General features: G+C 33.4%; 1 protein-coding gene across 8 annotated transcripts in view; it reads right to left on the bottom strand.

The window, feature by feature from the left end:
* The window catches only part of LOC127858130 (deleted in malignant brain tumors 1 protein-like), a 68988-nt gene extending 59722 nt beyond the window's left edge, over window positions 1-9266 (bottom strand). For 3 of the 8 annotated variants that reach the window (XM_052395028.1, XM_052395030.1, XM_052395029.1), the window contains exons 1-5: window positions 9047-9266; window positions 4153-4274; window positions 3670-3892; window positions 2433-2567; window positions 1880-2014 (exon numbers count right to left, since the gene is read on the bottom strand). In XM_052395028.1, coding sequence (XP_052250988.1) covers window positions 1880-2014; window positions 2433-2567; window positions 3670-3892; window positions 4153-4274; window positions 9047-9113 — 682 coding nt within the window. In that variant the 5' untranslated portion in view covers window positions 9114-9266. The remainder of the gene's footprint in view (window positions 1-1879; window positions 2015-2432; window positions 2568-3669; window positions 3893-4152; window positions 4275-9046) is intronic. The other 5 variants (XM_052395025.1, XM_052395027.1, XM_052395026.1 and 2 more) reach the window with 5 other exon arrangements.
* Window positions 9267-15949: the final 6683 nt, after the last annotated feature.

Below are 15949 nucleotides of genomic sequence, written 5' to 3' on the forward strand. Positions count from 1 at the left end.
ACAAAAAGTAAAGACTTCAACGTTCTCTACGGCAAGAATTTTCTATTCAGTAATCAAATATTGCCGATCATTCTTTTCGCGAGGATGTTGCGACGTTGCACATAAAGCATAATGTTCGCCTGCTTTAAATCAGGACCAATTATTTACATGAAATTATCTAGAACTGTTTATTTGTAGATATGATATGTTAGCAGCACATTTACAAAATTCGGCAATACGTTTAGGATTTCAAAATTTGAATAACACGCATTGAACAAACGTACATAAAATAATATCTTATTTTATCAATTTAAAACATATGGATTTAACACTTGATGCAAAAACAAAAAGGCAGGTAAAAAAGTGTTTGAGACGGCCAAATTATGCTTATGCATATATAATTACATGAATAACTTGTTAAGTAATATCGTAATTGCGATCCTTGGATCCCACGAAACACGATTTAACGGATATGTGCAGGGCTCGCGCTGATAACGCCATTTGAGCAATTTAGGTAAATATTGAAAATAAGGCTTAATAAATCTGATTTGCGAACATGGTAGTGTCGACTGTGATACCAATGTACGATGTTGTCTGGTGTTCGTGTGAAGTCAATAGGCTTATATACATTGGATCGAAATAACTTAATAATGTAATGCTTTACTGAGCAAATATAATTCTAATTGACTTTTATACATAAAAAAATACCTCAAATATAAAATCAAGAGCTGTTCTAATGCAAAATAAAGCGATAAAAACGTCATTTTAAAACAATTCCACTGTCTTATAAGCTTACAAACTTCTGACAAAATTCAGTTAAACATATACTTGAATGGTGTCGAATACGTTTAATTAAATAAACTTGCATATTTGAAATATTTAATATTATAAGTAATCATATTGTTCATTTTTGCATCACGAAATATTTCTTTTATCTCAAAGTACATATGCTTTGGATTTTTTGGCGATGGTCGGTAATCTTTTTTTTAATTATAACACCTCAATAAGGTAATACACACACATACATACTCAAAGAAATATGTTTAGCAATTATCATATTTTTGGTATATCAGACTTTTCGTAAATAAAAATATGCTATCTTTGCGTATGACGAACACTGAAAACTGTACTTGGATTTTATGGCAAAAGGTCCAACTTTGATAGCGTACGTTCTCTTTTTATAACTGAGATCAAGTCGATTACACAAATGTGTCAATTATACTACAATTATTATCAATGTTATTATTTTACTAACTATTGAGAAATCGAATACTAAAATGTAATCATCACATCGGTTGATAAAAGGATTGACATAAGTAAATGTAAGTAAATGATACGCAGTGTACAAACATTCCAAAATGTGAAGTGCGCAAGATTACCAATCAATCAGTAACATAAAGTGACGTAACAACGGTGCAATTGCGTACATCAAGGTGCACATTGATGATCGCGATAGTTATCCTCAAGTTGATAGCATATTATATAGTCGATGATATATATATATATGGTAAGCTAGCCCCAAATATGGATGGATCGCATGCTGTAGCCATTTAAACAAATATTATTATGCATATTTATATAATATAGTATTAGAAAAATGCTTCGAAAACGTTTGTAACCTGTGTTAAACGTATGTCGTTTTAGAATAAAAAAGAGATTTATGAGTTTATGAGATTTCTATTTATCCTCTTAAATGCTTAATCCGAATCAATCCCGAAATCACTGTACATAATATATGTGTTCAAACATATCTTTGCACATATACGAGTCTTAAGAGTCAATCTGTCGTCAGTTTTCTATATTAGTATATGCCGTTAAAACTTATGCTATTTACATAAATGAGATATATGTTTCATGTTTGTGTGTTTGCTTTTTAATTTAATAGCAATTGCGAACTTACTTTCATTACACGCTATTCCTGTCCATCCGTCTTTACAGCCACCATTCCCACATGCACCAGTAACACCGTCGCATGGGCCCACACGACAATGGCAATGATTGGAACAGTTAATGCTGTAACTTCCTTGTGGGCATGCTGAAAACCAACACTTTACAATTTTAACCTGACATTCGGAGTGAAATGTATTTCTTTTTACAATATAATAGTATTTAAAAATTATCAGTTGAACGCATCTTCAAATCGTTTTTCCTTTAACATTATATTAATTAAGCACGCGGGTCTTTGTAAGTTTTGTCTTTCATGTGATCTAAGGTCATAGAAATTAACAATGTCTAATGGCAACCCATTAAAATGCTCAGATAATTAATCCAAATCAATCTCTTTATGTGTTCATATATATCATTTCACATGTAAGAATACAAATTGCCGATGTGTTGTTAGATTTCTAGAGTATTCGGACGTTACTTATCTTATTTAGATATTTGAGATATGTGTTTCATGTTTGTGTTTCATGTTTGTGTTGTTTGTTCAATAATATCCTTTGATAACTTACTTTCATTACACGCTGTTCCTTTCCATCCGTCTTTACAGACCCCATTTCCACATGCACCCGTAACACCGTCGCATAGGCCCACAAGGCAATGACATTGATTGGAACAGTTTACGCTGTTACGTTCATGTGGGCAGTCTGACAACAAAAGTACACAGTTGTATTTTGCACATGTATATTATATGTTCCCCATATTGTATCGATGTATACCCGAGAGATATATAGAATTGTTGTTCTGTTCTGAAAACAAAACGTGGTATGTATTCATGATTTCATAGTACGTAAATGTATCACCCTTGTGTTGTGTTACAAACAATAACCATACGTTCCCAACATTAAACATTAACGGTTATACATAAGTGCGAGAGCCACCCCTGACTCCTGTCTTTGAATTTGACATAATGATAGCTGTAAATCTATTCTGTTCCATAATCTTATTAGCTAATCATCACTCAGGCAGTCAAATACACGCTTTCCACATGGAGATATATACACTCACTGTCCTTGTCACAGATCAATACATACTATATCAACCATTGTAGCAATGTCAAAGCAACATAAACTATTCGTTTTAATTTAGAGAAAAGGTTTGCCATATTTGGTTTAAAATAGCACTTCAATTGTGTTTTTAAAATTAAAAATCCAACGTTCTCTATGCCGCGGAGTATTTATTCAGCAATCGAGTTGCAAAGCTCTCGCTGTTTGCGAGGATAATGAGACATTGTGCATGAAGATAAATTTCGCCCGCTTTTAATCATCACAACCTATTTACGTCAAATTCTGGAGAACTGTTTATTTGTAGGTAGACTTTGTTAACATCATATAAACAAATTCGTAAATGCTTTTCGGAGTTCAATAATGGAATATGACGCATTTGAAAAAAACTGACATGGAATAATATCTTAAATGAACAATTCTAAAATATGGATATAAAACTTGATGCAACAAAAAAGGCAGGTTAATACATGTTTGAGATGGCCAAAAAGTTCGTATGCATTTATAACTACATAAAAAAACTGACAAATTATATCGTAATCGCGATCCGTGGATCCCACGAACCGCGATGTAACGGTTTTGTGCATATGACTGTTACGAAATTAATATACGAAACATTAATCAAATGAAAGAAAGTGGTGTGATTTCATTGATCAGAAGTAGTGTAGATTTTGATTTAGAACATGTAGAAAGTGAGTTTTTTTTAAGTCACACAAATAGAGAGCATTCTTATAACGATTCCTACCCTGTGTGAATGTGTAAGTCATCCGGAAACCCATCGCACTTTTGCTGTGGTCTGTGATGAAGACAATACCGACCGAGTTCGACTGCGACTCGAATCCCTTAGGTGGCGCTGTCCCGCAATACTTTCCGATTGGCGGAGAGGAGGCGTTAGGTCCGTTGAATAGCTCCAGGTAGTCAAAACTGCACTTTGGGTTGTGCTCCATTTCAAAGTCTGTAACGTTTACCTGAAAACACAAGCGGCAGGTAATTAAATAAGAATTCTTTGTGGTGGAACGTTTATGCACATAAAACATATTTCAGCTTGGATGACATTATTACCTGTTAGTTTAACACTGTAATAAAAATGAATAATATGTGATTATTTTAAATGTCAAATGCATTAAGAATATGATCCAATTTCTGTATTTAATGCCACACAAAGATTAAAAGAAAAGTACAAATTTTGTTGGTTGATTGAACAATAATTGAAGAATCAGGTATGCACATTGATCCGGCTTCCCTCTGGTGCCTTGATGACCCAGGTACATTGAGTTTTGCTGCTGTAATATGACGGGAAGTTGGGGCTCGTGATGACGCCGAATGGATCTGTCAGGACCCCGCCACACTCTGAAGAGACAAATGATATACAATGCTGAAATAAAATTGAATGAGCATTTTGAATATTTAAAGTAATGTTCAAAGTAAAATGCAATTAAAAAGTATATATTATGTTCTTTAAATTCACTGAATTCAGTAAAATGTCTTCTTCAAACATAATAGTTTTCAAAATAAACTTTAATACTGTATGTCTGATTTATATTTAAGTAACCCTTGTTTATCGGCGCTTATAAAACGCGTGATAAAATGTAAACAGTATTTATTGAAATAGCAAATTGCTTACCCCGTCATAAAACAAGAGCACCCACTTTTTAGGGTCAAAATTACCTTGACCTTTGACCAAGTGACCCAACAATGTTATAGTTTTGTATTAGAGGTAACAGTGACCTTGACCTTTGACCCAGTGACTCATCCAGGTGCATCTACATATGAAGTTGCAAAGTTGTAGGTGGAAGCACTTTGATTTAGAGCCTATGTTAAAGGTTTATATAAGAGGTAACAGTGACCTTGACCTTTGACCTAGTGACCGAAAAATGAATGTGGTGTGTAGAACTTCTCAAGGTGCATCTACATATGAAGTTTCAAAGTTGTAGGTGGAAGCACTTTGATTTTATAGCCTATGTTAAAGTTTTATATTAGAGGCACAGTGACCTTGACCTTTGATCTAGTTACCCAAAATTGGGTGTTTCGTGTAGAACGTGTCAAGGTGCATCTACATATGAAGTTTCAAAGTTGTAGATGGAAGCACTTTGATTTCAGAACCAAAGTTAAGGTTTATGTTAAAGTTTTATATAAGAGGTAACACTGACCTTGACTTTGACCTAGTGATCCAAAAATGAATGTGGCGTGTATAACTTATCAAGGTGCATCTACATATGAAGTTTCAAAGCTGTATATGGAAGCACTTTGATTTTAGAGCCTATGTTAAAGTTTTATACAAGATGTCACAGTGACCTTTACCTTTGACCTAGTGACCCAAAAATGATTGTTTTGTGTAGAAATCATCAAGGTGCATCTACATATGAAGTTTCATAGTTGTAGGTTAAAGCGCTTTGATTTGAGAGTCAATATTCAAAAGGTTAACAAAATGTTAAGGTTTGGTACACGACACGACGAGCTGGCTATGACAATACCGCAGGTTTTCTCCGAAAACAGCCGAGCTAAACTTATTAAATAAAAACATATCAATATATGACAATTAAATGTACACTTAGCTCACTTAGTTCTAACAGCCCCTGTGCCAGTCCAACAGAGGAACAAATCTAACTCTGCCCCCGCCCGCAGTTGAATGACAACATCATCTTCGACTTAGACATGATGCTATCTGTCAATATAGCCTGCTTCATAATCTTATCAGCTTATCATCAGGCTAGCAGCTGAATACTAGCATTTCTTATGGAGATGTATACAAAGCCCGAAATTTTACAGATCAAAACTGACCAATCTCAACAATTGTAGCAATATAGACAGCATACAAGATTGGTTTTAATTAAATGAAAAGGATTTTCATATTTTATAAAAATGCACTTCACATTGTGCAACAAAAAGTAAAGACTTTAACGTTCTCTGCGTCAATAACTTGTTTATTCAGTAATCAAGTATTAAAGCCCACGCTGTTCGCGAAGATGATGCGACATTGCATATGAAGCCTAATGTTCGCAAGCTTTTAATCGGGACAAAGTATTCACATGGAATTATCTTGAACTGTTTATTTGAAGGTAATATGTTCTCACATCGCATTAACAAACATTGGAAATGCGTGTCAGATTTCAAAAATTAAATAACACGCATTTTAAATACTAACATATAATAATACCTGATATGAACAATTTTAAACATATTGATATAACACTTGACGAAACAATAAAAAGGTAGGTAAATACGTGTTTGAGACGGCAAAACTATGCTTATGCATATATAACTTCATTAATGACCGGTATAGTTATATCGTTATCGCAGTCAATGGATCCCGCGAACTGCGATGATGTAACGAATATGTGCAGGGCTAGTACTGATGTCGCTTTCTGAGCCATTTTCGTAAATATTAAACAATAGTCTAAAAAAAATCTGATTTTCGAACATAAAAGTGTCGAATGTGATACAAGTGTACAATGTTGTTTGGTATTCTTGTGCACTTCATTGGCTTATATACATTGGATCGAAATCACATATTAATGTAATGCTTTACTGAGCATGTATAATTCTAATCGACTTTTATAAATACAAACATATCGCCAATATTCAATAAAGGGCTGTCCGAATTCAAACTAAAATGATAAAACACTTCATTTTCAAACAAGTCCAATGTATCGTAAGCTTACGCAATAAATATTTTAAGTATTAAATAGTATAAGTTATCCTTTTGCCAATGTTTGCATCACAGCATACTTCTTTTATCTCAAAATGAATATGCTTTCGATTTTTTGACGATGGTCGGTAAACTTTTGTTTTATTATAATACCTCAATTAGCTAATAAAAGTGTTTGAGACAAACATACTCAAAGAAATATGTTTAGCCATTATATATGTTTTTGAATATCAGACCTATCTTAGATAAAAACATTCGATCATTACGTATGCCGGGCATTTATAATTAATTGGACTTTATGGTAAAATGTAAAACTTTGGAAGCAAACGTCGTTCTCTGTTAACAACTCAAATCAAATCGATTACACAACTGTGTCAGGAAATAATACAATTATTATCAAATATATGCTATTATTTTACGCACTATTGAAAAAAGAAGTGAATAATTCTTGGAGATTCTGATAACAAAAAGAAATACTTGCATAAAAACAATTTCGTCCATGATGAAATTTGATCACAACATCGGTCGATACATTGAATAACAAAAGTTTATGTAAGTAAATAAGACGCATTGTACAAACATGACATACTGTAAAGTGCGCAATATTACCGGACGCCGAGATTACCTGACACGACTGTATTTAATCAGTAACATTCAGTGATGTGACAACGATGCAGTTGCGTCAATCAAGATGCGAATTAATTAGTGCGACAATTACCATTAAGACACATAGACACATACGTCTAAACATATTCATTTACAAATAATATGTCATTATGATAAGGCATTCATATTTGCGTATTTGTGAAGTTGTTCAAACAAACAAAAACAACAAACAAAAAACGTTTGGAAAAAGTTGTTTGACAATACAATTTATGTTGTGGAGATTTACAAATATTGAATATGTATTTGAATTTGCAAAACATATGTATACAGACGTGTTTAATAATTTTTTCAAATACATACAATGATTATTTGTATTTTTACACAGCTAACAATTTAAAAAAAACAATCCATTAACATTTTGTGCAATTGATAAATTCTAATCATTGTTCCATTTGTATTGATATCTTATTAAATCGACAAACATAAGTTTGTATAATATATGTCACGATTATTAAAATGTTCAGACCGCATAGTGAGTGATTTTTTTATATAAAAAATGGATAGTTTATTAAGTTATGCTCTGTTACTGGATTTGATATATTCTAAATAGTTATATACTGATGGCCTTATATAGTATTTAAGTTTGATATACATTTTTCTTACGGTTTGGTATCTTGAGCACACACCTACAAAATGATATTCACCTTTTATGTCGTTTGTGTTACAAATTAAACAGTATCGTTCTTATCTCAGTCTATTATTTTCTTGCATATCTACCTGATTGGATACGTAATGGATTTGCCGACATGCGCAGTCTACAAAAATAAAATTTTGGTCTTTTGGGGAGAACATCCAGATATATTTCATATTCTAGCATTTGTTTAAATTTAGTTTGCATCGAAATCCAGAGGCTTATTAAGTTACTATCAAGGTCCGTTCTTGGGGAGAACCAGTACTGGTTGCAGATTAGCTAAGATCTTGAGAACCCTCAATATGTAGGGATCGAACTTGACCCTTACTGATCGCTAGACTGCTCCTTATCACATAGGCCTCCGCGTACTTTATAAAGTTTGCATAAAGAGCCTCGGCATAATAGTACTAAACCTTTTTATTTAAATAATTCAGTATCATTCATATGAACGCAGGGACGAAAACATATCTGAACACATATGCTTGTGTAATCGGTATTATTATTATTTCTGAACTGTTTCTGAATACCATACATGTTCAAACATTTGATTTCGTAACAAGATATAACATTGACTCTGTATTATTGTCGAATACAATACATGCTCATACAATAAATATTCAAAAATGTGATTTCGTAACCTAATATAACATAGACAGTGAACCTTTTTCGAATAACTTTCGCGTTCAAAATTTGATTTCGTAGCCACATATAAAATTGCCTCTGCATTGTTTTTAAAATAGTTCTGAAATACAACACAAAGGATATTTTTTGGATTTGGTGGAATTAATTCACGAGTGATCGTAGAACAAAATATATACATTAAAAATGTTTTATGATCACGATTGGATTAAAATCGATACTCCACCAAATCCAACACATTTTCTTTTTATTTTATGCTCACAACTGATATTTTTTTTGTATTTTGCTGAAATAATGACGCCATAACGTCGGAAACCTACGTCATGTCACGGTATAACAGCAATAGATAGTTTCACTGTTAATTTTAACAGTTTTAATTCACTGATATTTCTCTATAAACCACCGGAAAGCATAAAATAAAATAATTTATACAATAAATAATATATACTGTAATAATATCAATAATTATTATTGTTAATATCATCATCATACAAACATCACAAGTTCGAACAACAATCCTGAATGTTGAAATCATACCTGCGCCTTTGCATGAATGCAGAAAAAATCCGAATAAAAACAAAGTAGTCGTTTGAAGTGTATACATTCTGAGATTCTGTCCTGGCGTTAATTACAAATAAATGTCTATTTATCAACCAAAATCTTAATACACGTCAACATTCTATTTTAGTGAATTGTACACTTGATCATTCTGGTAGAACGTTGCTAGCAGTCTTACAAGATTATAACAATGATATGTCAATTGCTTGTGAGGCTCGATAGATGGCGCACGTGAGTGACTTCAGAAATGTATTATTAAGAGGGTCAAGCGGATACTGGTACGGAAGCCCTGGAGGGACATTTTTGTTACTTGTTATGAGTTATGTGTTATTAGTTATTTGTTATTGCTTATTAGTTATTAGCTATGACTTAATAGCTACGAGTTTTATACGCGCGAAAAATCAGAAACATGTAGATGGAGGACAGCTCTAGTGACGTCGATTCTACGGTATATTATTGACTTATTTATTTGATTTATTCATAAATTGATAAACTGATACACATGAGCTGTCAAAGTTGAAACATGTGACACGTTCTGTGAATAAACATGTAAATAGATATGTGAATATTAAATGTCGGAATTGATGTACTATTCATTCTGCAGCCATTTATTGCGTTAAAGAGAGCTCCATTTACTTCAAAGTTATTATGTAAGGAGTGGCTCAATCTCACTGTAGGAAGATAGTGAGAAAGAAACAAGTTCAGTGTTCGTTTACCGATAGTGTTGTGCATAGTGTCCTTCCTTGTTTATTTTTTATGCCATTCGTATCACTAGGTCAAAGGTCAAGGTCACTATCAAACTAAGTGTGAAGATCGTTTCCGATCTATAATTTTTCAACCAATCGACGAATTGAATTGATACTTCCCATGTGCATTGGACTTGGACAGTTTATGACCCCTATTTAAATTGGGGTCACTAGGTCAACGGTCAAGGTTACTGTCCCACTAAATGTGAAAATGGTTTCCGATCAATTACTTGTCAATAATTGTTGTCAATAATTGACCGATTGTCTTTTACTCCCCATATGCATTGACCTTGGACAGTAGATGACCCCTATTGAAATTGGGTCACTCGGTCAAAGGTCACTGTCACATTAAACGTGAAAATTGATTCCTGTCAATTACTTGTCTGCGAATTGACTGATTGGCCTTACAATAATTTTCCATGTGCATTGCTTTGGACAATAGATGATCCCTATTTCAGTGAGAAAGTCACATAAGATAAACTCTTGATGTTAGTTTTGTTGCAAAAAATCCTGTATCAAGGTCCTGTTTGGGGGGGGGGCATCAGCCTCCGACCGTGGAGCTCTTGTCATTTTCTGATATCTTGACTCGTGTTGTCTTTTTTTCAGAAGAAACAAGCTATTGGTCAAGGCAAAAGTGGAAGGGGAAAACACACTATATACAAAATATATATTGGATGGCAACACTTTTCAAATAAAAAGTACAGAGTCGTCACTAAGACAAAAGGAGGAGGTGTTCAAATAATGGATTACAATACAGATAAAGATCTAACTGTGGAAACAATTATTGAAAGAAGTGTAAAGAAATATTTCCTAGACGAGAGTCAGTTAGGTAACTTTTAGGACATGGATTTGTCGCTAGGCAGTTTTAAATATGATATGGGTCTCAGTAAACTAAAGACAGCAAACACTATTATGACAACTTTGACTGGGATTTGTTTACAGCCTGGAATTCCTGCATATCAGGCACCGAAGATCCTTCTTTAAAGAAAAAGTCTAAATGAAATGACATACATTAGGAGCCTTGCATGTACTTTCGTGGAAGTATTTACTGAAATGCTCGTCTGGAACAGCTCTGATGATCCAATGCAGTACATAATGAGTAGAATGAAACTGAAGGCAAAACCAGATGCTTTAGAGTTACTTGCCTCATTGGCAGATACTGACTCTAAAAACGTTGAGAGTAAAATCTACAGGATCTTAGATAAGGGACGGAGCTACAGTAATGGTGGTAGACCTCATGCTCTCCAAATAGTTTTTTTTCATGACCTGTCAGGCGACAAGGTCGTTTGGGAAATAAACTGCTTCAGCTAAAATATGCCTTTTTTCAATAAACAATTACTTGGTCGGTTGATAATTGCACACATTTTACTGAGCTGAACATGCTATCAGTATGACAAATCTGTTTTTTTCATAAATCTACTTTGTTTCATTTATTTTACAATGTTTTACATTAACATAGACTTCATTTACAAGTTCATGCATAACACATTGGTAATGCAATATAACATATATGGATCACTCGTTCAGAATTGTATTTATATTTTCAAAAGAGTAAACAATACATTGCATGTATTCATAATAGTTTACACACATACCAAATATATTTTCAGTATAAATGATTTTATATGAGAGGCAAACAAAAAAGCATGCACTCAGGCGGATTCACACTCGTTGTCACACACAAAAAACACACTCACGCACGCATGCACATACGCACTCACATATATACAAACAATACACATTTTGTTTCAATGGTTCAAGAAAAATATCTAGCAATTTAAAAGCATTTACAATACATAGTAAAATATTTTTAATTATGTAATTGTTAGTACTTTGCGGTTGACATTTTAAACATAAACGAGTTCTAATGGTTGAGAGCATGGGCACTTATATAAAATTTAATACGTTCTTAAAGAGAAGTGCTGTTGGTTGAAAAATATTGTATGAAGTGGATCCACTTCGTTTGATGCTTATGTGTGTACTTTTATCTGGAGACAGTTTAGAACAATATTGAAATTTGGAATGCATTTCGTTATTTTCATGTTAACAATAAAAGTTTTCATTATAATTAGTATAGAATTCAGAACATGATTGTATTCTTTTTTGTCGATAATACCAAGGAAGGCAATTTCTTTGCTTATTTTTATTAAGCAGTCTAGCAGAAATGCCGTAGTCCTAGACTGTTCAATGGGGACTGACTGGTCGTACGTGATAAATAAACCAGTTATAAAGATAAATTATTTTTCGTATTCTCGCCGGTGCTGACAAATAATTTCATTTGTTTACTAGTTTCAATTGATTATCAAACAAAATAGCTTCTTTTGATTTACTTTCAATCATACCGCGCGTACAGCTAATAAATAATATTGTTTGTAAAAGGATTTGTTCAAAAAAATAAAAAAGCAACAAATGGAGAAAAAGGCGCTGCTGTTTTCAGAATTGAGGTGAACACGTTTTATCCTTATTTGATCATTGACTTATGCTTATTGACAACTTCCTTAAACTATCTCAATAAAGATTTATAACAATATATATGTTGTCTTAATTCACACTCATAATTATTCATATAACTAATGCATAAATAATGCCACATAATGTAAAATACAACATTCCCTCGTCAGGCATTCGTACATTAGGCCCGCAAGTAGTGGGTTGAATGTTATTTTAAACTTGGCAAGTAAGCGTAGTCATATGCTTTTAAAGTTTGTACGTACTTGATGAAAAACTAACTTTTAGACAAATACAATATTTCTTTATTTTTCCTTTGTTATAATAAGTGATTTTATATTATCCCAGGGCTAGATAATACGGCAGTCGTAAACTGTATAGTTAAAAACGGGCGCTTTCACAATAAGTCGGCATTTTCAATATTTCTTCTGCAGTGTTGTCAATTTAGAGGAGAAACTAATCACGCAATTTTCCCGTACAACAACAGTTTCCTATTTTTCACTGAAGAGAGATAAAATTCTTTAAAAAAAAAACAATCATAACATTTGCAAACTGGTTGCGTTCTTTTCGTATGATTATTAAACACTACCCATGGACGATGTTCCAAGTGTATGAAATTGGGTTGGGTATAGAAATATCTGTAAACCCGAATTTTTTTAAATGAAATTCAACGTTTTGTATGACGGTACTACTAATTTATATCAACACAACAACATAGCATCGTGAACAAAGCAAAAACATATATGTAATCCAAACGTAACGGTACTAACAAATTAACTAATTTTAATCAATTTTCTAAAATGCATAGCCTTCAAGAATATTGTTTAGCTGAATGAATAATCGCAATGCTTCATAGGAATGGACAGGAATTCGAACACCAGGTTTTATAATGTTGACTATCTCTTTAAATTCTTTGCTGCAAGCTTCTTGTTCTTTGCCATACAACTGAATGCACATTTGTTATCTTCAGGATTCACACATGTCTTAAAGTCATACCCATTTGTCAGCTAGGGAACAAAATACATGACATCTGGTCTTCCCGAAGGCAGTTCAGCGTACCGTTTCTGGCACCGGATACCGGGAGAATTCCAATTGTGAGCAATTCTATCCAAATCCGTTTGTAAAGCATCCATGAAACAAAGTCTCAAACATTCTTGTATCACTGTATCACTGGATATGAAACAGTCCTGACTTCCTTATGTCTTTGAAAAAAATGATTCACCAATGAATTCCAAGCTTCCGAAGTGTCCCCCACCATGCTTCTATTCTCTGGTTTGCCGTGTTCTTTCCAGAAATAAAACTCTTAATGCCGGCCAAACTGTCAGTCGAATTATATCTAAAGAGTGGTTGGAGAAAACTCAGCCTACTGTTCTCTGTTCCGTTATCTGCCCTTAAAATTCGCGAGGCAAGTTTAAAATGTTTTAAACAGTCTAGGTATTATTTTGCGACAACTGCTGGATTGTGATTGCTAGATGCTTCTTCAAGCCACATTATCCTGCGACTGTAACCGTCGATGCATCCATGGATACAGAAGTCAAACGCCTTTAGCTTATCATACCCGTCAACATGCCACAAATAATTAGGCCCCTTGACCGTATATATCCTTCGTTGTAACCTATGTGATTTTCGTTCTTCCGTAGCATGTGGGCTTAGATGCCTATTTTTTGCATGATTTCAGTTCTTTTTACGGACAATCAATGATCCTTTGTGAGTCTTTTCCACATGGTCCTATAACCTATACACCCTCCACTAACCTTCATCTCCGGTTTTACTATATTTATTGCATCGTGCACCGATGAGTCATGAGTAGGGCGTCTCTGAAGTTTTAAACTTCGTAAGATGCGCTTTAAATGACGAACACTTATTTTAATGTTGTGGTGGCAGAACAAAAACAGGAATATTTCCATGTATTTTAGTCCTTGCATTAAGTATATTTTAATTAGTTCATTTCTGGTAAGACCATTTCCAGAATGTGGAATATTGGACAGAACTACGCCCTCTACGCATAAAACTGTAGATGTATATAGCAACAACTTGATGAATGTAGCCAAGCTTTTAGTTTTAAGCAGCAATGAACAGTTTCTCAGCCTCTTGGATACGCTTGCACTCAACTATGTGATAATCTCTGAAAATAAACATGCATCACATTTAAACATCTGCTCATTTTAAACACCTGAGCGTACCTGGAAACTGCATACAAGTAACCATGATCCAACACTTGAGTAAGTTAATGTATACAGTAAATTGTAATGCTTTCGTTCAGCAACTTGCCGAGGCTCATGTTCTAGAATTTTACCAGCCGATGATAAATAAACTACAAACAGAAGGACCAGAGTCACACTAAAATGAAAAGATAAAAACGGTGGCTACTTCAGAAGCAAGCTGTTTACAAAGCTCGATCTAGCAAAATTGTTATTTGTTCGCTATCTTTCGAACATTTTCCCAATTTCATTTTCCTCACGTATTCCAAATGCTTAAACTAAAAACTATATTTTAATTAAGCTCAACTAACTTACAACCACCTTCACAATATAAATGAAAACTCACGTCCTACGTCTTGAGTGTCGATGATCAAAATGGCCGATTGCCGCGTAAGACAGTAGCTCATAACAAATCAGTAATAGCTAATAAGTAATAACAAAAAACTCGTAACATGTAACAAAAAAATGTCACTCCAAGTCTTCCGTAGATACTGTCTTTATTCATAATGCCGATGTTTCAAATTCTAAGAAAACACACTTAAGTATCATCTAAGATCTAAAATTATCATTTGAGTGTTTATTAACTCAGTCTTTTTGCTATTTTCCCCTCGACCGTTGTCTTATCCACTTAGAGTACGTTTAGTACTCTTTTCAATTATTATAAAAGTCAATTAATTTCCTGAATAAATTGGTTTTGACTTCGACGAAAAGCTAGTTTCTTTTAATACCATATTCACGAAATCACTACTATCTAAGCTGTTTGTCAGAAGGATGTTTTCTTCACAAAAGTACAAGAACATTGTAAATGTGTAGGCGCATAAACAAGTTCATTTACAACCCTTTTACACGTCCACTGTTGAACATTAAACTATTGTATCTAATGCATGTTAATGCTTAGGGGATACAACAGTTAAATACCTAAATGTCAATGTGTCAGCTTATGTGTAATTCAAGGTACATGGTTACTTTTACGTGCCAATAATTGTATGACGCAATATATACATGCCATCTTATACGCCCAATGTACATGGCACTTTACAATTGTCAACTTATGTATACGTGAATGAACATTGAAATAACTGTATGAATGTATGTGTCAACGTATTGTGTAAGTCAATGTACTTGACACCCAACACTTTAAGATATTTCTTCTTTTATCTTATTGCAAACAGAAAAAAAGGTGATGTATAACTATAATTTGTATAACCTCCATATACATAAAGAAACAAACAGATTTCAAAACATGTAAAATAACGTTATTATTTACAAACTTTACAATACACTAGGCACGAAAATATTCGAGATATACTTAAACATTACCTAACCAGCTCGTTTAAACGTACTTAGAAACATATATGAACTTCATAAATAATAGTGAATTCTCTAAACAAGCACCTAAAAATCATCATACTCAGCAAATACATTGTAGCATATTATTATCTGGAAATAACACCAAACTATAACACAAGACAATTATACATAGTACA

This window comes from Dreissena polymorpha, chromosome 14 (genome assembly GCF_020536995.1).
Source record: "Dreissena polymorpha isolate Duluth1 chromosome 14, UMN_Dpol_1.0, whole genome shotgun sequence".
Classification (NCBI taxonomy): Eukaryota; Metazoa; Mollusca; class Bivalvia; order Myida; family Dreissenidae; genus Dreissena; species Dreissena polymorpha.